A 22138-nucleotide genomic window follows, 5' to 3' on the forward strand; every position below is an offset into this window, starting at 1 on the left:
CACTGCAGGAGGTCCATACAGTATGGTTGGACCTGATCTAAGATGTTCCCACTCTCGTTCCACATACCAAACAAAACCTCATGTGTGACTCATGCCTCTTTGTCTGTAATAACAAATTCATCCCCTTCCCCTCAAGGCCCCAGAGGGTGCAAGTTTTCCAACACAGATCCTTTGAAGAGCTTAATGCTTTTAGCCAATGGGGGCTGATTGAGAATTTAGATAAAGAGATAGGTTAGAGATAATGCTGGAACTTATTGTAGAATCACTGAGAAACTCTATCTAAGAAAAAAGCTTTACAATACTTTTCAGTATTTTGCAAAAGCATTAATTCCCCTTGAACTTGTTCCTGTTTTATCACAATACGACTGCAGCCTTCAAATTCCTGAAATTGATCAACATAAAGAAGAGCAGAGTTGTGATTCTTGACATGGAAATCTGAAAAGTGTGTTGTGTGTTTGAGTCTTTACTTTATAGAGCCATCTTTCAGTACAACTACAGTTGCAAGTCCCTCTGGATATGTCACTGATGTTCTCCAGCAGTTTTCTGAAGCCTTCCCAGAATAGCTGAATTCATAAATAAATATGACAAGAATGTGTTTTTATAATTCCTAAATGTAACCGAATGCCCATGTCTCTATTAATCACCACTTTAATGTCAGTCTGTGAAATTAATTCATTTATCACAATAAATATATTAATGTTTGGAGCTTAATGTGACTAAATGTGAATAAGTTCAAGGGGTCAAGCATTTCTCTCATCCTTTAGCCACAGCTCTGCTGACATCCAGTGGTCAAGTCTGGTCACAGTAGATCAATATGCATTTATTTTTACTCGCATGATGCAGTCACCAAAAGTGATGGATAATTAAAAAAAGACCAATCTGGGAAATCCATGTCTGGAAAAAAGACATACACAGTCAATTCAACCATTTCCTCCCTCCTATGGCAAAGACATAGGAGGGAGTAATCTTCAGACACTTCAGTTTTTCCCTCTCACAAGTCTCCACTAACCAAAATATTTCTATGGAGTCAGACGACAGCCATTTATCACAGGGTTCTTTAAAGATATGTGCAGACATGTGTCTTTGTGTCTTTGTGTTTGCATGCCTGTGCATGCTGTGACAAGAGTGTAAAGGGATGTAGGTTAATCTTCACAAGATAAACAGCCGCCATTTGATAGCTAATCCCTTGTCAGGCTCCATTAGTTTGTCACATGCTGCTAATTGAATAAATCCAGCAGGCAAAGGCTATGTGAAGTACATACATAGATGTTTGCAACAAGTTATCGTGAACGGTACCCTGAAATAGGCATTAATTGTAAATAAAAAGAAACAGTGCTTTGTCATGGAGCTAGATGTAAAGAGTTTCTTGGCTTTAAGAGGTCAAGTGATAGACAAATCCCCTACATTCACCGCTGACCTGATCTTTGAACCTACAGTCAGGTTCTTGCCACCTTTAATCTGATTGGAGTCTTCACCAGATAAAGCCCCACCTTCAGTTTTCAGCCTTTGAGCTGACGTTTATCCCAGGTCACACAGCATTAGCTGTCGTCTGCTCTTTAATGTGTAGGGAGCCTAGTGGGGGGGGGGGCTTAGCTTGTGTGTTTGTGACATGCAGTTTAATCTTCAACTGGCCATTGTTTATTCCTGAAAGCATCTTGCTACCTTTGCTTCCTGTTTTTACTGACTTTTTAGCATTTCAGGGATCAAAGATGATGGGTCCATCACAAGTCAGAAGAAGGTGGAGGCTGACAGGGAAGCCGCAAGGGATTTGACAAGAACAGGTCAGTCAGCTCAAGTGTTGTAAACAGTGTAGACGGTAGCGCATCAGACGCAGATAAGTTGGGCCAGTAGCGGCAGGCCACTGGACGTTTATCTCACTCCTGCTGCGCAGGTGTTTTAAAGATGATCTGAATGTGATTAAAGTTTTACTCCAACAAGCTGGATAAAAAGAAAACAGATAAGTACGCAACAGAAATTCCTGTCAATGAAACTGGGCAGGGCATTGAGACATAAAGCGTGGGAAATAAATACCAAAAAATTATTATTATTATTTTTTAGAAATCAGCAACAGATATTGTGCCTAGTTAGTATATGCAAATTAAAAGTTCTGAGCAAAGGGAATCAGCAAGAGCTGTAAAGTCAGAGCAAAATAGAAACAGCAGAAACCCACTTAGAGAGGATTTGAGAGAATTACATAACAGAGAAGTTTGTGTTTTTGTTCTTTTGGATTCTTAATCTGAAGATGATTCTTAAAACACATGTATGAGTGTATTTAGTAAAGTTTGTTGACAAAAGATGGACATATACCATTGCTTAGTTAATTGTGTTTGCAGTCTCTGCTCTCTTTACACAACGAGAAGAAGCTCCTGTGGAATGGCCCTGGCAGAGGCAACTCTTTCAACTCTGCTGGTCCTGCTAAGTCTGCACACAGTTGCAGGTATAGCCACTTTGCATTCAAGATTTCTGAGAACATCTCATAACGACGCATCTCCTAATTCTCTGCTTTTGTTTTTGTTTTGTTAGGTATGTCTGGCTGGTCTGAATGCTCAGAAGGCCAGGATGTGTTAGCAAAAATCAAAGAAAACAGCCTCTCGGGAGACACTGTCGCTGAGTTTGTGGCAAACACCGACCCGAAAGGGGTTCTGTGGAGTCTGTCTGGGCGGGATGCTGACTGGTTCTACTTAGACGGAAGAAACATCCGGCTGAACACGTCAGCTGAAAATATCCTTGACCGAGAGGTACGGTAATTAGATTGTTTCTATTAATGGTACTCAAGCAGTTTTGCGACTACCTTAACAGAAAATACAATTAAATTGTAATATTTATTATTGCAATCTTAATCATGATATTTATGATAGATTGGCATCATAATTAAGGAGTTGTATGGAATTTTGGAGTAAACTGACAAAGAAAAATTCCTCCAACCTTGTCATCAGGCCTCACATTTTATCTTGTCAAATTGCTCCCAGACAGCTGCCTTGAGTTGGTCCCAGTTGAAGGTCAACCAGATTAGCTGTTTCTCCCTCTGACTTTCATTCTTTTACATCTGACAATTTATCTCAAAAATGCATGATAAAATAAAAGTTATACGTTCCCTGAACAGTTTCTGTCTTTTAATCTTGTATCTAGAAAAGTTCTATTGTCATAATGTCACTGTAGTTTTCAACTTTTGACGCCTTTCTGTCTTCAAGATGCATCAGTGTAAATATGTTACTTTTGATGTCTGTTGTGACCTTCACCTAACAGTTACCTTTGTAAAACAATAATCTTTTCATCCATTTTCATCAAATGAGCCAATCTCAGAAAATTTTTCTTTAACTGATATTTATTTTAGGTTATTATTCTCTGTAGCTAATAACATGTGTGAACTTAAGAAGAGTGAATGCTGAAATTTAATCAAAAGGTGTAAAGAATTATTATTTCAGGGTTCCACACTTTTTCTACTTTTACATGTTCTGTTTTTATTTTGTAGAAATTTAGCATGGTTTATTTTTGTTTGTCCTTTAATGTGTTTATGTCTGATTCGATCCTCTAATTGTTTTCAGTTGATGTAGGGTTAAAGTTAATAGTTATATTTCATTTTGCACAAGGATTTAAACTCCTTGTTAATGTTGAAAGTGTCACATATATTGACATTTAAATACATTTATATTAAATGTATTTCAACTTCCACATTTGTCCTTTCTCTTCCAGACTCTTGGTCCAGTCTTAATGGCGGAGCTATCATGTTATGAGGAAGACATGTTTCAGGTTCATTTTAAAGCACTTTCCTATTTTGTGATTCTCCTTATGATGATCCACATTAAAACCTGAATGTGCATGTGTTTTGGTTTCCTTGTAGACTGTTTACAGAGTCATGGTGGAAATTCTTAATGAGAATGATAATTTACCCATGTTTTCAGAAGAAAGCGTACAATCACTTACTTTGAACGAGGTATGAGCACAAATTTAAACTTGCATTTAAATCGATCTCTCAGGTCAAGGGTGTTTATCTGCTTATCTGTCTTTGTTTTATCCAGCTCACTTCAGTAAATACTGTGGCTTTTACTGTCCAAGCTTTGGACGCTGATGATGATAAGATACTTTACTCAATTGACCAAACAAGCGTAAGTTTGACATTCAAACCACTAAAATGTATAAATACAAGAGAAACCAGTCGTTGATTGTAGATTATGTTTCCGTGTTACAGCCTGACGCTGAGTACTTCAAGATTGATCTGCCAAACAGTGGTGAGGTGATCCTTTCCAAACCGCTGGATTATGAGACTAAAACTCAGCTCACTGTCACCATCTACGCTTCTGTTCGTAACATTACTACTACTATCTTTTCTGTCTTAATGAATGTTTTTAGTTGATTCAAAGCAGTAAAGGCTTCTTAGCTGAAGAATTTGTGATAAAGTTTTTCTTATGCACGCTCTGACAGCCATGGTCAACACAAAGATTAAACTCATATGGGGCTTTTAATTGTACATTTGAGATGTTCTGTTCTTCAGGTTGACCAATTATACAAAAAGCAACCTTTATGATTGTTTTAGGGAACTACACCATTACAGTACCACCACTAAACTTGACAGTTAACATTTCCACAGTTTGACTCCTCCCAAAATACTTCATGTCATTATGGCCAAATATCTAAATCTTTCATGTGGTCTGCTGTACATTTCAATTAACTAAATCAGGTAACCTAACAGACTTATTTCTGAACAGTTGTCAAATTCCCCGCTAGATGCCATAACACTATCAGTTTACAAAATCACAAGGTTTCTCAAAAATGAGCTAAGAGACATTTATCCAAATATAAGTTGGGGTTTATGTATAAAAGCTACAGTATATATTTGGTCTATTTTGTTCTTCCCATTGAACTATGTCATATTTTTAAAGAAACGTAATTCATTGGTCAAACAAACAGAAGTTGAATAGTTTGGTGTTTCCCCACAAAAAATTGTCAAGCACTCTTTGCCAGTGCAAAATAGCTTATTCTGACATTGACCCTCATTTGGTGTCTTTCATTGGATTGGGCGTTTAAAGTAAAAAGTCAAAAGACCTAATTCAGCTGTTTAATCATTTAATAAACAATGGGGCCTGAAGTTGCCAGGGACAACTGCACACAAGCAGAACAGCCTGGCAACCCCCCCTCATGCTGGCCACCAGCTTGTTTACACATTGTACAGCCAGTGTGGTTCTATAGGTCTCTCTCGCATGAGCACCACGTCAAAATGAAACCCACAAGTATGTGGAGCCGAGGTCAGAACTGCCGGCAGGCCATTCCATCCTTTCTATCTCCTAATTTCTGGAGGTAGTCTCTGACAAATCCTACTCTGTGTTAGAGAACAGCAACATCTTAGGAGTTCTGTGTCTAAGAGTGGGTTTGACATTAGTTGCAGAATTTCATCTAGATAGCTCTGCACTGAGATTACTCCTTGTGCTGAAATAGCACCACACACCATCACACCTACATACTTAACTATACAACTAAACCCATAGAGGCATTTTCTTTACAGAAGTGATGCTGCTTAAGGGCAATTGAACAAGTTTTCTGAATAGTATAAGTTTTATTGCCAAGAAGAAGTTCTACAGCAAAGAAACGTTGAGCAAACACAGACATCTCTACTTTTTTTTTTGCGTGTCATATTTGGATCTGCATATTTTTCCTAATCCATATACTGGATAAATTATATAAAATTCAGAATAAATTCAAATTTGTGCAGCCAGATTTGTGCTTAACTAAGATATTAGTTCACCTAGAAACAGTTTCAAAATACCATTAAAAGCCACAAAAGAATATGACATTCCTGCCAATAATATGTAAACTAGGTTTGGCCATATGTCTTCTTTGAACAATGTATCTCACTGGCTTGTCATTGTGGCAGGAAATGAACACTGCTGAGCACTACAACATCAGCACCAACGTCACCATCATGGTTCAGGATGGAGATGACCAGTACCCACAGTTTGTGCCCTGTGTGTTGCTGTTCCAGGATGAGACCAGTCGAATCTGCACCAGCCCTGTGTACATGGTCAATGTCACAGAGGGAGAAGAGGTCAGCTTCTCTTTACCCTTGTTGAAATATACTTTTACTTTTGTTATTGTTACATATTCAAACATCTGATAACCAAGTGATAGATTTCAGATACATCTGATTCACAGTGCCATAAATGTATACCACATTACAGGATATTGTGCTGGAATTATCTCCGGGTCCCATTCATGCAGTGGATGGAGATACAGGTGTCAATTCCTCCATCAGCTATGCCATTCTCTCAGGTATAATACATGATAAAATAGGTTTAAATCTGAGGTGTGCAGATGTCACATTAGCGATTCTGTAACTCTGTCAGAAGATGAAGATGGGCAATTCAGTATCAGCAGAGAGACCGGTGAGTTGAGACTGATGAAGGGTTTAAAGGACAGACTCATAACTCCTGTTGTGCATCTTCAAGTCATGGTAAGATTTGTTTCCCCTGGAAATTGAAAATTTGTTAAAGATTCACCCAGCCCCACATCACTCTTCCACGGTTTTCAATTTTGTGTGCAGGCGTACCAGGACGACGATCCCAGGAAGTACTCTGTTGCGACAGTGATGGTCAGGGTTCTGGCAGTGAACCAGTTTCATCCAGAGTTTGAGCTGCCTGAATACTGCGGCTTCGTCACAGCTGGAAAGAGTGCAGCCTCTCTGGTCAATACATACGGAAGCAGAGCTCTGATTTTAAATGTCCAGGACCAAGACTTTGATAATGTGAGCTCTAAAGCATGCCCTCAATGCTTTGTAAATGTACTCATATCCCTTAAACATTTTCACAATTTGTTATAATCAAAAGATTTTGTATTTTTTTAACATTTTCTGATAGACCTACATGGTTCTCAATTTATTTATTACCGACCTGCAAACATACCCATTTTGCTTTTAAATAAAATCGACAGCAACAAAAACCGTATTCAAAAGTTTCTAAATATAACACAACTGTGTGTAATTATATCTTAATATAAACAGAGGCCTCTGAGGTTTCTTAGAGAAGATTAGCAAACAAACAGTATTATAAAAACACCACTCAGGTCAAAGATAAAGCTCTGGAAAAGTTTCAGTTTTGGGGGTCCTGCAGAAATCAACTCATGTGGGAGAATCTTCTGGCAAGATAGTTACTTGCACTTTCCAAAACTCTGACCTCTGTGGAAGAGTGGCAGGACAAAAGTAATTGCTGTCAGAAAGTGTAAAGAAGTACAGTATTGGTAAAAGTTCCCATAAACTACATAGAGCAGTGGTCCCCAACCCTGGTGCTCACTGTCCTGCATGTTTTAGATCTTTCCCTACTCCAACACAGCTGATTCAAATGATTGCATTACCGCCTTTGCATGCCTCCAATTTGTGTAGAAGATTGTCAATCATCCACTCATTTAAACCAGGTGTGAATGAGCCTAAACACAAGGACACTGTGGTAGAAAACCTGTTGGAGGCTGCAAAAGACATGAGACAAAAGACATGGAAGTGCGACAAAGGTTCACTTCCCAACAGAACAAAGAACCGAACCATACAGTCAAAGCTATATATTAGATCAGCCTTTATCTAAAACCATTTGATGATTTTTGGCAAGAGGTTAACATAGAAATTGTGTGCTTGAACTTTTACAAATCCACATTACTTTATGTTGGTTTATCACAAAATATTCCAAATAAATTTATTACAGATTTGGTTGTTACAGGACAAAATGCATCCTGGAGTTCTAATACTTTTGCAAAGCACCATACAAATTACGCATACATGATCAAAAAAACTTGATGAAATTGACTTTTTGTTTCTGTGACAACTGAGTTGTTTTTTTAACAAAAAAACCTCACAGGGTTTCAATCCAATGATCTACTTTGGCCTTGGTTCTACATCCAACCACACTGATATTTACCAAGTCACACAGAGTGGACTCCTGATCGCAAAGACCAGTCATCTCAAGCCGAAGCAGAAGCACGTTCTTGAGGTGAGCCTTGCTTAACTTTGACGCAGCGAATTCTTAAATAAGCTTAGATTCAGTTTTTACAACCAAATAACAGTTTCCTGTGTTTTGCACAGCTCAATATAAGTCTCTCAATCAAGATCTCACAAATGTATCGACAACAATAATGTTTTACTAATTTTAAATGCATTTCCAGGTTATGGCTGTAGACCAGGAATCTGGTGACTCTGCTTATTCTACTGTAGTAGTGGAAGTGTTACCTGAAGGACAACTGAGTAAGTTCCCAGCAGTAGCAACATTTCTGATGAGTCTGCAGGCCACAAACAAACTACAACTGTTTCTTTATGTGCCCTGCAGTCCCTCACAGTCCTCTGGTAAATGAACGCCTGACAGGCTGCACTGTGGGCAAAGCCCTTTTCCTGAGCATGGTGTTCATGGGTGCAATTGGATGTATCCTGTCTGTGTTGATGTGGTTGAAGAGGAAACACAAAGGACTGAGAGACCCACTGGAGAGAGGCTGTGTAGCCCAGGGAAAGCACCCCAATGTGGTGAGATGATTTTATTTTCTTGTTGCCTGAGTGATGAGTAACAGAATGGCCGGGGAAGAAAGGGCTGCCAAGCTTGCACATGTTATCATTCATTAAATACTATAGCCAAGGTAATAGACAGCATTCCTTGGCATCAGAATCAGAGCTAAATGCACTCACAGCTAAAGTCCACAAACTGAATCATCCACCTCTCAACTACTGAAGCAGCACCAGCATCTGGAAAGGTTGCTCCCAGTAGAATAGAAATGCTCTGCTGGGTCAAAGTGATTAAAAGCTTACACGACTCAATTTGCATTGAGTCTTCTAAGCCTTCACTATAACGGACAAAATCTTGAAAAGACAAAAGTAAAAACTTGAAAAGACAAAATTAAAACTATGAAAGGCCTTCATGAGGCCAGTGGAGCTGGTTCTGGTAATTCGACCATGATATTCAGAGTTAAAGACTTTAGTCACTTTATTGCTAATCCAAAACTGCCTTCAGAATAATACAGTAATCTGAATCTGAGTCCTCCAGTCCAGTTAAATTGACAGCTATATCAATGCCATACTATTGTTAAATTCAATTGAAGTATATGTACATTCTGAAAATTTGTTGTATTATGCTCCCACAGAGTTTACGTTGGTTCCAGCTGGTAAGTTTTTAATTAAAACTAGTACTAACTCTTTTCCTTTCTTTCCTTCCTTTTTCCCTTTCCTTTCATTCCATTCACAATCCTTAAATAATACCTAAATGTCATAACTCATTGCAACAGTTCAGTCCATTCTTTAATTTACACAATTTTGAGCTTTCCTATTTTTATTTTTGCACATATACACTTACATCTTTGCAAATCCATTTTTTAGTCTTTTCAGTCAGGTATTTTCATAAATTATGGCAATGAATACAAATTAAGAACGTTGAAATATTTGATAACATAATTTTTCTGAAGCTTGAACAATTAAACCCTTTTTCATTTGATTTTGTTCAGGTCCACATTATGTTACATTCTTATGAAACATAAGAGATTATGATCCCAAAATAACCATCTCTCACTGGTAGATGTTAGTTATTGAACTCAGAAAATCATATTTCATATCAGCAGATGATTTTAACAAAACACTATGTCATTGATTATCTTAGCATGCATGAATCGCCCCACTGGCAGGAATAAATTAAACTGCTTAATGTCAACACAAGCGGCTGACTCTCCCCCTGTCGGTTCCTCCTCTAGGTGAATCATCGTACTGGTATGCCACATATGGAGGAGGTATCCTTCCAAAATGAGGAATGTGGTACCTGCAATCTTTCCTTTAGCTTCCCAGACAAACCAGACAGTGATACCACAAAGGACATTCCTATCTGCACAGGATCCACTTCACCAACAGCAGCTGGTGTTACTGAGACCCCTGGCCCCCTTCCCACTGAAAGCTTGCAAAGTCCTGTGATCCTAAATAACAATGCTTCTACGGCAACCAAAATTTCCTGTGGCTCACCCGACTGTCACCCTCCCAAGGAGGATATGAGCCCAACACATGTGATAGATGCTGACAGGCTGCCAAAGGGAAATGCTGGCCTACCGTGTGACGTGACCTCAGGGCCTTCAGAACAGTCTAACACTGATTTAGACCCAGTAACAAAGGAAGACACCAACCCTTCTCCTTTAAATGAGCAAGATGTGGAAACAAGCGCCTCAAACAACCTTGATGAGTCAGCACCCTGCCCCTCCTCCCCATCTAGCAATGAAATGACTTCAGCAAAAATGGACAACACACTTCCAAAACCTAATGAGCAGACCCTCTCACATTCACCGTCACTGTCACCACCACCCACCAAGGAGACAGATACACCTCCTCCCACCCCGGAGCATGGCCCTTTAAAAGCCACTTTGGTGCACATAGACACATCCCCAACTGACACCCCTCCAGATTCACCAGAGGGAACAGGACAGACTCTGAATGCTGAGGCAGACCAACCCTCCACCTCCCTGGACCACATATATCCAACAGAAGACGTCGAAAGCCCGTCTCCAGACCGGAGGCCCTCGACAAACTCAGGAAATACCTTCAACAGTCGTGGAGAGGAGGATGAGGACGGTTTTCTAGGTGATGATGATGTGGACAAAAACAGTGAAGGTAAGAAGCTGCTGGAAGTCTGGTCTTATTGCAGGCCCTTTATATTTAGAGTTAGAAGTCATTTGTTGATTTTATTACAGATGCTGAGAGTGACCGAACAGAGTTCAGAAGATGGAGCAGGTGAAATAAATATGGATGGCTAAGAGCTGAGCTGAGCATCAAGGAAGCCAGAAACACTGGACAGGTTCTGCTGAGAAATGGATTACAGCGCAGTTAGTGCAAGAAGAAAAAACATCCAGCAACACACAATCAAGTGGAGAAAATGCACAATGCTTACTCTGCCTATTATAGTTTGTTTAGATAACATTAACTAATGAAAGCCTAATGCAGTTGACAGGAGGTATTTAAAGAATTTTTTTTTTTGTCATTGTGACCGATTTTGTTTTTAAAAGCTTCACCAAATATCCACACTTGTCAGTCAATGACTACTGATCTGTTTCCATGTTGGTTGGTTTCCAAACTTTGCGTTTATGAGGTCAGGAAAAGCTCTGCATTTAAAGCCACATGGGAAAGTAAAGCCAAATTTATTCTGCGTTGTTGTTCAAAACTCTAAAATAAGCATACATATAAATGTAATATTTGTTTTTCAACCTTGTTATTTACCTCATGGTTTGTTTTATATTAATGTAATCACAAGATTTCTTTTATGAGCAAAAAATATGTTAAAATTAAATATATAAAATATGCATTTTATATATTTAATTTTAATATTTGCACATATTAAAACTATTTGTCCTCTTTAATATAATCTGCAAACTATGGTTACCATTTCATCACAGCTGTAAAATGATTTGTATGAAACATTTAACTTCAAGGCATTAATAAATAAAGCCTTTAAGTCTAAGGAAGTGTTTACTTTGCAGGGACAAAAGGAAGTTTGTGCCATTTGTAAGTTTTAATCAACACATCAATGGTTACACTTTAACCTGCTTAGAGATGCATAATTGTACACAAATAATAGTTAACAACCACAGATGTTTATCTTGAGTGTGCTTGGATGGATAGATCCAACACATTCCCTAAAGCAGAAATGCTCCCACTATAAGACAAAGTTTGTCAGTGCGAGCTTTAGAACTACAAGATATAGAAAATTGTCTGAACTTGTGTGACTCTAAACTTAGGAAAGTACACTAATTGTTTTGTCATTCACACAAATTGAATGAAAAAAACTCTGCTCTTTGTAACTCAAAAAGCAATACAACAATCAATAGGAAATTTAACTCAAGATTGTTTGAGATAAATGCTGATGACCTGAAGCCAGCCATTGTTTCTATGTTGTTAAACATAAAAAGCATTTTCTTAACAGAAATTCTAAAGTTATCTTTAAGTTTTTAGATGACAGAAATATAGAAGTGTCCGAAAGTGGAAAACCCAAATGCAAATACTATACTTTATGCAACTGAGTAATTAAGCAAGATAAAAGAAATAAACAGAAGTCAATCAATTTTATGTTTTTTATTGAGACTTTGTTCTCAGTCAAAAAACTTTAACCTGATTGTTAGAGTGCTCAGATTGCAGGCCATTGACTTATTTTCAGTAAATTCACAAGTCAATTGCCTGTCGCTGCAGTGAGCAGTGTAAAAAATAGAACAAATTTTCAAACATCACAGAAAGGATGCAAACAAAGAAGTTATTACCAGTGGTTATAGAAGTGATGATATAAACATAACAAACATGTGAGAATGGAAAACTTTGAGGGAAGCATATTTTTCCCTTAACTGTTCAAAGATTTTTGCTTGGCACACAAGTGAGTTAGTAAATCAGCTAAATCAAATAAAACTAACATAAAAAAGTACAGCAAAATCAGTCATCAAAAATACAAGTAACATATGTACACACACTCACATGCGCACACAATTGAAATGGCTATGAACATCAACAAAAAGAAAAAAAAACAAGAAGGGAAGCAGCTTTGACGATTTAACCAACAGTCTACATAAAGCCAGTTTCAGATTGGATCAGCCAGGAGAACATCCTGTTTTCTTTTAGGTTGTGAGGTAAAACAGCAAACGTGATCCAATCCAGAACCAACTGTCCCTCAGATTCAGCTTGAATCCTTCATCTATTACAAAAGTATAGAGTTTGTCAATGTGAACCAGAAAGTAAAAAATTACAATCACTAAAATGTTGTATTGCACTAAAGCCAATGGGTCGGTGCAGCAACTGGAATTTAATGTGTAGTTCTGGTTCTAAGCAACCGCATTACAGATAACCACTTTTTTTCAAATAAGGTGAAATTCTGAAGGACAACTGAACTAGAAATTAGTTTAGGCCAAATAATACAGCCCAGTGCATTCGAAAAAATAAACTCTTCTGCAGACTTTAAACTTAAACTTTTGTGGTTTGTAAAAATGGATAAACGGGTTGTAGAAAATTGCAAGTCCAGCAAATAAAAGCGAAGAAGATCTATTACTCGCCAAGTCTCTACAAAAAAACAGCAAAATCAAGCAAATCAAGAAAGCGCAATGCACTGACCAAGCTTATATGTGTAGAATGTTAGTGTGTGCATGATGAGACACATTCAGGAAATTAAATAAATTATTGTCCGTGGCGTAGGATTAGGTGAGCTCATCCCGCTTCAACGCTGGGTGGAAGGAGTCATCGGTGTGGTGAAAACACAAGATGAGCACACAGTCTGTGGAGGCAGCTTGGTGTTAGAACTCGTCGTGTCGAGTCAGAGCCTCCCCGAAGTCGGTCGCCTGGCTGCCGACGAATAGATCGTACTTATCGACAATCTCTTCCTTCGTCAGACGGCCGTCCTGTGGAAGAGCAACAGTCACACAGTTAGGATTTTATTTTTGTTTTATCACATAAGTACTTTTAGTTAGAACAGAATGCCTTTTTAAAGATTGTTGAAATCATAAATAAAATTTCATTTTTAATACAAAAGCTAGATCATTTCAACAGTTATACTCGTGTTTTGCTGAGCCATTCCGATACTGTTTTACATACTTTGTCTGCGTCTGACTCATATACAAGATGCTTGGCCTCGGCCTCAGCATGGTCGTAGTCACTGGGTAGGATCCAGTCTCTGGTCTCCTCCTTGTCCATCTTTCCGTCCTTGTTTTTGTCTCTGAATTCTGTGAACTGTTCCCTCTCAGTCTTCACCCACTCGGGTTCTGTGTTGTCTCCATCCTGGTTGTACATGTCACCTAGAATCCCACACAACAGAAAAAGAAGACAAATATAAGAAATTAGAGGTGATAGTGTGGAAAACACTGAATCTCTCCCTTCGCAGAGAGCGAAGCGCATCACAAGCGGCCGCAGCTCCATTCTGAGTTTGTCACTGTGCCAGAAAATGAAACAAAAGTCACAACATAAACTGTAGTCATTATCCTGTCTGATAAAAGCACCTGTGTCATACTTATCTTGGTTCATGTTGTACTTTTGAAAGATAACGCACACTATGTCCTCATTGATCTTTATAATGATCAGCAACTTTGTGTTGGTATTTTACATAAATAGATTCAAGTTCAAGGGTATAAATTCTATTTTAGGGATCTCTATAAATGTTTTTTGGGCAACTCGATGATATTAGCAGGCTGTAAGAACTCACCTATATATTCATCCAAGTCAATCAAACCATCGCCATTCTTATCAATGTCTTCCATAGTTTCCTACAGAAAAATGAAAGACATCTAAACATATAGATAATATATTATTAATCATCTGCTAAGACCTGTTAAAAGTAAATCACTCACCAGCACCACAATGTCCTTCATGTGATCATACTCCTCGGGGTGAAGGAAAGCTGTGAACTCCTCCTTGTTGGCTTTCGTGTCTTTGTTAAGGTCGGCCATCTTGAATCTCCTTTCATCTCGAGCCATCATCTGCCTGTAGCTGAAGCCATCTTCAGGATCGGAATCATCTGCAGATCAAAAGCCATGTTTTTTTAAAACTGTTAATTAAATGAGTTTTTATATAAAATACATAAAACACGTAAAATGAATAATACATGGAGCCATACCAAGAACATATCCGTACGTAGCATTCTTGTACTCTTCCCAGGACACCATTCCATCCCCATTGAGGTCGTGGCTCTTCCACTGACGATCCACATCGTCATAGATCCACCTCTTCTGTGCATGTTTAATCCACCTCTTCATCTCCTCAACGGTCACAAGGCCATCTTTATCCTCATCTATGCGCTCTACCAACATGCTGCAGAAGAACAATTGTTTTAAAACATAATTATTACAGTATAATGAGCTTAAAAAGTCATTGCTAAGAGCAAGGAACAGCATAAAAGCTTAATGATGACTGCTAAAAAAATGTACGTTTGTGATGATCTTACCCAAGCCTCTCTTTGCTTTCTTCGGGCGTGAGTTGGTCAAAGGTCTTTGCGTCTTCTTGTCCCAGAAAGGCTTCGTGGTCATAGTCAAAGTTCTCGGCATCATCGTGCTCCTTGTTGCTCAGAGGGTCATCGTGGTGGACGCGGTCCTTCTTCTCTGTTGGTTTGCTGGTGGCGTAAACCACGCAGAGAGCGAAGCACATCACAAGCGGCCGCAGCTCCATTCTGAGTTTGTTCGAACAGTCACTATGCCAGAAAATGAAACAGAAGTCACAACATAAGCTGTAGTCATTGTCCCGTCTGATAAAAGCATCTGCGTGTCATGCTTGTTTTGGTTCACGTTGTACTTTTAAAGATGATACACACTCTGTCCTCACTGATCACAGCCTTTAGCCCAACACTGCATAAGGCAGATGTTTATGACTCAGACTGCAGACAAATACCAAAGCTACTGCAAATCTTTTTAAGCTGATGCAAGCCTCATTTGTTCTACTTTTAGTATATCGTATGTAATATTAGATGCATAACCCAAATAAATTCAGCACACACAACTGAGCTGATCAGTTGGCCTTATTTAACGTTTTAGCAAAACGTTTACTAATCTTATATAACCTTTGGGTATATAAGATGGAGATTCTGCAGCATTCAGAGTACATTAAAGTTGCCCTATATGATGTCATCAGAGACACAGTCATGTGGAAGCTGGTTTTCTGTATCATGTAACCATTTAAAACCAAATACATTGAAAAACCTACAATGACAAGTTCTAGAGGTCACAAACTACAGTATATCTAAAGTGAGTCTCAGTGATTTTATTTTAAAAGTCTTGAATGTATCTGAAGCCTAATACAGGATTTGCATCAACATGAAAAAATTGTAAGGTATGGGAAAATAAATACAGAAAAAATATTGCTACTGAAAGTAAGACAAAATGGAAAATAAATAATAATACAAAAGCATAAACACTAATTGCATCCTGTGGGTCTGACTACAACACACATCAACACTATAAGAAAACTAGCTCCGAAATCAAATAACTAAGTGCAAGAAAGGTAAAGCTAACAGGTGATGGCTCACATTCAAAAATACGAAAATAAATGTAATGTCCAGATACTGAAACTGAGCAATACAATTTAAAGTATCAGCTACACTGAAAGACTTGTATAGCATCTGAGCATTGTGTGGTGAAGCACATAACTTCAAACAATGACATCAACCTTTTAATTACTTCAAACGCATAACAACAGTAAAACTTTAAGTTACTTTAAAATGCAACTGGAATGGAAATTAGATTAGTTAAATTGGAACGATTATAAAAAAAATTGCTTAAAAGAATTTCAAATGATACAAACTTCAAGTATGTAGATTAAAAAAAAATGTTTTAAGACAATTATTTTGGGTGGTAGGGACAAATGCTATTGATTTTAGAGACGTCTAATTCAGATCATGTTCAGTTCTGTAGTAACACAAAACGTGTTCAAGAACTCAGCAGTTCTGACCGCAAGAAACAAACTAGCCACTGTGACTACAGTTAAGTACGAGAAATTCAAAGTAGAACTAATCATATTCAAGTTCAGAAAAAGAACCCGTTACATTTATGTGAAATATCTTGATGGGGGAATTGTCGGCAAGTAAATCTCCCTTTAGAATCAATTCAGAACAGTCTGCAGTTTTCTACCTTTTACTCTGGTGTTTCCAAGCCAGCTATGTAACCACCCTATTTCTACAGCATCGAGTATAGTGAATTACATATGTAGAGCAACGCATATTTTTCGTCTATATTTCAAAGGGATTTAAATTTAAGTAACACAAATAGCATCTGCCATTTTCTCACACCAAAATTAGCAGACGTTTTAAGTTACTTGAGGTATGCAACTGTAAAAGCATTAATAAATGAAAGGAAGAAAAAAACGTATTTTTCCTCTAACTGCTCTTCATTGTGGCGATTATGGATTCGCCTTCAGTGCCACCATAATGCTTAAATCGTTCTCATTCGTGCACTTCCGGTCGCTTTTAGTCTCTACCATAATTTAGTAGTTAACTGCAGACCGTTATTTTCAATCAAAGCAACAGTTCCAGCATTATGTATGTTGACCCACTCTGGCTAACGCAGAACACCGACAGTTTCATCCTCTGTCCTGCAGTTTTCCTCTTAAAACTCAAGACAATAAGCCTCCATAATATAACTCGTACAATCTTTCAAAAACAGTAGCTACATAATTTAACTTCTCCAAACGTTTGTTATCTTATTCCATATGTGATCATGGAAAACTCACCGGTGTCTCCCAGGGAAGTTCGTCGTTGACGCTTTAGGCCCTCCCCTAGGAAACACACCCGTGCACTTCCTGTGAGCAAGCGAAAGCCTGACAAATCAGGCTTCGAGGAGGCGAATGTGATGTCGCCGGCTGATTGGTCCACTTCAGGAGAGCACCGTTGATTGGATTGGCCGAAAACCGCCACGTCCTCAAAGTCAATAACATTTGGTTCATTCATAAACTGACACTACTGAGGGGACGATTCTCTGAAAATAAGCTTATTACTTGATAATTAAAAAATAAATAAAAAAAAAAAAAACACAAAATAATTAAAATACATTTTTAATAGTTCCAAAGTTTGCATACAAATTTGTTTAATCGATTCCATTTGTAAACTTTTCAAATAAGTACAAAACTCTATAAAAATAAAAACATCAATGCACCAAAGATATTCACATTCAAAAAAATTTCATAATTAAAATGAACAATGGAATTTTGTCTCGCTTAAATAAAGTAAGTAAAGTAGCATTGTTTTTAAATATATATTTGTATTTATTTATTTATTTCTATTTTTTTTTTACCAAGTTGGAACAATTTCAACACAAAGAACAAAACAAAACAATTTCAGTCTAGTAAATTTTAATTACCACAATTGGGAATAAAAAGTTATAGAGGGACCTCCATCCACTACCCTATTTGTTACTATTCTTCCAGAGGCATTAACAATAGAAAATAGAGATATCAGCATCTGGTAATGAGCTTCCTTTACAAGGGTGCAAGGATGATATGTGAATCCCACTGTGAGGCCACTTACAGCAAAACCTGACACCAGAAAAGAAAAATCATGAAAGAAAATCAAAAACATCCGATATCAACCAAAAAGTATTTAACCATTTACACTACGTAACAACTATTAGTTTGGGGATATTTTTGAACCTCAGTGAGGAGGAGGCATAACTGTGTCTTCTAAAATTAAGTAATTGATTTTATCATACAGAACAAAAATCTGTCCTTGTTTTGCTGTGGAAATGCAAAAAAACAATAAATCAAAGACAAATTTCTTATCCTCACAAAGGGAAGTCATAATATGAAATGTCTATCTCAGTCAATTGTAGAGTCCTCCAATGTAGAGTCCTCCAAATCTGTGTTGTTCAGAATTTCTTCTACCATGCCATGAGCCTTGTCAGTTTCGCTTTCATTAGACATGCAGGTTGTGTCCTGTTGTTTGTCATCATGTCCCCCTGCTGGAACACAAATAACACTTTTGTTATGCAAAGATGAGACTTTAAGTTGGGTCATTCAACTAATAAAAAACACACAATATAAGCTCTATTGTGCAAAAGATAAGCAGAAACACTTGTATAAGAGAGAAATCAGAGCAAATATTTTTTTCAATCTTAAACAAGATATTCTATTTGACCTGCAATTGTTTCATCCTCCATCTTTTCAGTGAGAAAGATTCGTTGCATCGTCAATTTCTTAACAGTGTGGCACATGTATTTGAGGCCAGGGTCGCTCTGTGCTTGTCCTGCAGGTACAAAACAAAACAAGCACCAACACATTGCGCATATCTGACTCAGAGTAAAACTGTTAAACAATGAAATCATTGGAGCTGACTCTCACCTTTTCTTGGTGCCTCTTCAAAAAGTACGCAAGTTCCCAATGCATCTAAGGCAAAAATGATAAGATTTGGTGTGAAGTTTACTTAACCTTATATTTTTAGAAGATAAAATATTTGATAAGACTCAACATGTTTTCATTAGAAAAAAATAAAGCAACACTATCTATCTATCTATCTATCTATCTATCTATCTATCTATCTATCTATCTATCTATCTATCTATCTATCTATCTATCTATCTATCTATCTATCTATCTATCTATCTATCTATCTATCTATCTATCTATCTATCAACACCTTAAGGTAATGGGAGCAGCATGTTGGTTTAAACTAAACAAAAATTAAAGCAGGAGTTGTGATTTTTATAAAGAAATTGTTGTCAACTGAAATAGTTTTTCACAGTTATGGATTGTCCAAATCAAAATTAAAGCCATTTAAGAAATAATAATAATAATAAAAAAAATCTCAAAATACTGACCTTTGCTTTATATTCTTTATTCTTTTCTTATAAATCAAAATGTATTTTTTATTGACAATGTTAGCATCTAAGTTCCAAGCAAGAAAAATAAATACAGTCATGGGAACAAGATAGCACACCCTTGCTTAGTATAAAGTTTTAGATATCAGGACAAAAGAAATATCCACCATCCACCATGTTACAAAATGACCTAAATTTCATTCATATTCCACAATGCAGTTTGTTATATTGAAAAGGAACTAAGCCAAAAGGGAAGCCTGTTGTGTGAAACACTAAGTACATCTTTGCTTCTTTCACAATAGTTGAGAAGAATATTAACAAGTGCTGTTGATCAAATACACTTAACAGATCACCAGCAAGTGCAATGCATGAATATGGGAAGGGTTATAACACTGTTTACAAAAATTGGATTCATAAGTGAAAAATATATAAGAGAGCTACTGCTCTTTCTTGTAGTAGACAAACTAGCAAATTCATACTATCATACTAGCAACAAGTTTGCAACAAATCCCAAAAGCTCCATCTCAGACTCTATACCGCTTAGTGCAACTGGAACAAAACAGTGTGCTTTGAAGAGTGGAAGGGGAAAGCTTCATATTCCTCTAAAGAATATGGTAGCCCAACTCTAACTTTCTAAGCAGCATCTGAATGAACCACAAAATATTTGGTACTAACTTCTTTTAATAGGTAGAGGTATCTGGCAATAATAATGCAGAACTTCATGTTGGATGAAAAACCAAATGTAGAATTTCTGCAAAAACATAAGACAAAGTGGGAGAGATTGCCTCCACAAGGACCTGATGAAGTCATACAGAAAACGACTACTTCAAGTTACTGCTTTAAAAGGCAGGACAAGCAGTTGAAACATGGTTGTTTTACACACACAGGTTTTACTAACGTGGCTCCATCTTGGTATAAAAAAAAACTAAGGAGAGCAACTGTTGTGTATTTTATATACTAGGTTAACTTTAAATAATGTTAGAACCTGGACCAGATTAATTCTTTTATGTCCTGATATGTAAACCAAAAGAGGTGTACTTTCTTTTATATTGACTAAACGTTAGATTTAGAATAATGGGTTAAAAACACTGAAAAGATGTCCTGTAAGTGGTGTTAAGTCTGAAAATATTTCCAGGTTAAGAACAAATAAAAATTTGCTCTTACCTTCATATTCGCCCGCAAACACATATTGTCCAACTTGCATCATGGGCCTTTCACTATCTATATCCTATGTCACATAGATATATATAAAGAGAGAAAGATCAAACAGGTGCAGTGCACAGTGATCCAAAGTTTGTGGAAATTAAAATTTACTTTCATGATCCACACAATTAATAACCAAAAACTCACCAGTATCTTACATGTCGTCCGACACTTGGTCAGAAAGTCATTGTTGATTATTCCAGAGAGCTCCACCACAACAAGCTGCTCCTGAAGGCAACACAAAATCAGTGAATGATGCTGGATTGTACAAACATTTAGTCAACAATAACTGCACATTTTAAAAATCCCACATGTATAATGAAACCAACGAGACATGCAGTCTGGGGATCAAGCACTAAAACAACACCTGAGTCTGATTTGCAGCTTCAGATTTGGCATCTATTAAATAGTCATTTCACATATTTTAACTGTCTGATTGTTTTTAGTTCAAAGTCTAAAATACTGATCTGAATAATTTAAACTCTTTGCAATTTCTTGTAAAACACAGTGAATGACTTGGAAAAACATTTTTGAATTTGTGAAAACAAAAAATAGGGCACCTTCAGCCCCTTACATTAAATATTTGATAGAATATGAAACGCGTTTATAACAATTCAGTTCACGCTCCAGCATCTCAAGTATTTAACATTTTAGCGGATTAAGTTTTGTTAAATACAGTGAAATTGTAAATGAAGAATGGGATACCAACTCGTGTTGTAAAAAAACATGCTAAGAAACATTATTTGTTTGGTTACAACAGACAGCAGAAGACTTCTTATGTTGAAACTACATCATTTTGAATATCATCATCTAAATACCATCAATAACATAATAAATAATTCTGAAAATCTCACATACTCAACAATTTCCTTTGGCTAACTGGTTAGCTATGTCAGGGTAACAGTGTGGCTATTATCTAAACTAAACGCGAGCACAATCATTGTTTTTACTACCTCTTCTTCCCATTCATCTTCCATCTCCAAACACCTAAAAATGAGCAATAGAGCCACAGATTACAGTTCAAACGCCTTCATTATTATTTACAACCACAATCTTCATTTTGTCATATGTACGGTGGCCGGAAGAAGACTTTAGACTGGCTCCTTTCAGTTCCGCTTTAACTCACGAGAGGACACTGTTGCTTAGTTTTCTAGAAATATCTGGTAACAGCCAAATATATTAAACATCTACAGTATGTATAGTGCCTTGCAGAAGTGTTCTTCTCACATTTTTGGAGATTATAGCAACAAACATTAATACAAATTATTGGAATTTTATGTGACAGACATAAAATTCTATCTCATAAAATACTGCGTAATTGTGAATTGAGGGAAAAATGATATATTTTATGTAAAAAAAAAAAAGAAGTAAAATTTGAAAAGTGTGACAAGTCATCCTGAGTAAATACGTAGTATAACTATAGCAGCTGCGAGTCTTTTTGATATCTATCTATCTATCTATCTATCTATCTATCTATCTATCTATCTATCTATCTATCTATCTATCTATCTATCTATCTATCTATCTATCTATCTATCTATCTATCTATCTATCTATCTATCTATCTATCTATCTATCTATCTATCTATCTATCTATCTATCTATCTATCTATCTATCTATCTATCTATCTATCTATCTATCCATCCATCCATCCATCCATCCATCCATCCATCCATCCATCCACCC

The 22138-nt window shown here is 37.0% G+C and overlaps 3 protein-coding genes across 6 annotated transcripts; 1 reads left to right on the forward strand and 2 right to left on the reverse strand.

The window, feature by feature from the left end:
* Window positions 1-1602: 1602 nt before the first annotated feature.
* LOC111610616 (cadherin-related family member 5-like) lies at window positions 1603-11243 on the forward strand. 3 transcript variants are annotated; one of them, XM_023345310.1, is made up of 17 exons: window positions 1603-1781; window positions 2334-2437; window positions 2524-2738; window positions 3694-3750; window positions 3842-3934; window positions 4020-4106; window positions 4190-4300; window positions 5870-6040; window positions 6174-6264; window positions 6339-6445; window positions 6536-6736; window positions 7836-7967; window positions 8140-8218; window positions 8301-8491; window positions 9103-9123; window positions 9703-10603; window positions 10684-11243. In XM_023345310.1, the coding sequence occupies exons 2-17, from the start codon at window positions 2374-2376 to the stop codon at window positions 10725-10727; spliced, it is 2565 nt and encodes an 854-aa protein (XP_023201078.1). In that variant the 5' UTR covers window positions 1603-1781; window positions 2334-2373; the 3' UTR covers window positions 10728-11243. The 3 variants fall into 3 exon arrangements, with proteins under 3 accessions (XP_023201078.1, XP_023201088.1, XP_023201083.1); XM_023345320.1 differs by having other exon boundaries at window positions 6536-6676; XM_023345315.1 differs by having other exon boundaries at window positions 6342-6445.
* An 800-nt stretch (window positions 11244-12043) lies between these two features.
* On the reverse strand, window positions 12044-17232 carry LOC102225510 (calumenin-B). Its single transcript, XM_005816370.3, has 7 exons — window positions 17171-17232; window positions 14898-15140; window positions 14571-14764; window positions 14305-14471; window positions 14160-14220; window positions 13556-13755; window positions 12044-13362 (listed from the first exon to the last, which is right to left on the reverse strand). Exons 2-7 carry the CDS (start codon window positions 15116-15118, stop codon window positions 13258-13260), a joined length of 948 nt encoding a protein of 315 aa, XP_005816427.1. The 5' UTR covers window positions 15119-15140; window positions 17171-17232; the 3' UTR covers window positions 12044-13257.
* Window positions 17233-17475: 243 nt separating this feature from the next.
* Window positions 17476-21917, reverse strand: gtf3c6 (general transcription factor IIIC subunit 6). 2 transcript variants are annotated; one of them, XM_023344125.1, is made up of 6 exons: window positions 21405-21917; window positions 20599-20679; window positions 20413-20476; window positions 18773-18817; window positions 18570-18677; window positions 17476-18390 (listed from the first exon to the last, which is right to left on the reverse strand). In XM_023344125.1, exons 1-6 carry the CDS (start codon window positions 21426-21428, stop codon window positions 18251-18253), a joined length of 462 nt encoding a protein of 153 aa, XP_023199893.1. In that variant the 5' UTR covers window positions 21429-21917; the 3' UTR covers window positions 17476-18250. The 2 variants fall into 2 exon arrangements, with proteins under 2 accessions (XP_023199893.1, XP_014330938.2); XM_014475452.2 differs by having other exon boundaries at window positions 17476-18393; window positions 21405-21912.
* Window positions 21918-22138: the final 221 nt, after the last annotated feature.

The sequence above is a fragment of the Xiphophorus maculatus genome, chromosome 2 (assembly GCF_002775205.1).
Source record: "Xiphophorus maculatus strain JP 163 A chromosome 2, X_maculatus-5.0-male, whole genome shotgun sequence".
Lineage (NCBI taxonomy): Eukaryota > Metazoa > Chordata > Actinopteri > Cyprinodontiformes > Poeciliidae > Xiphophorus > Xiphophorus maculatus.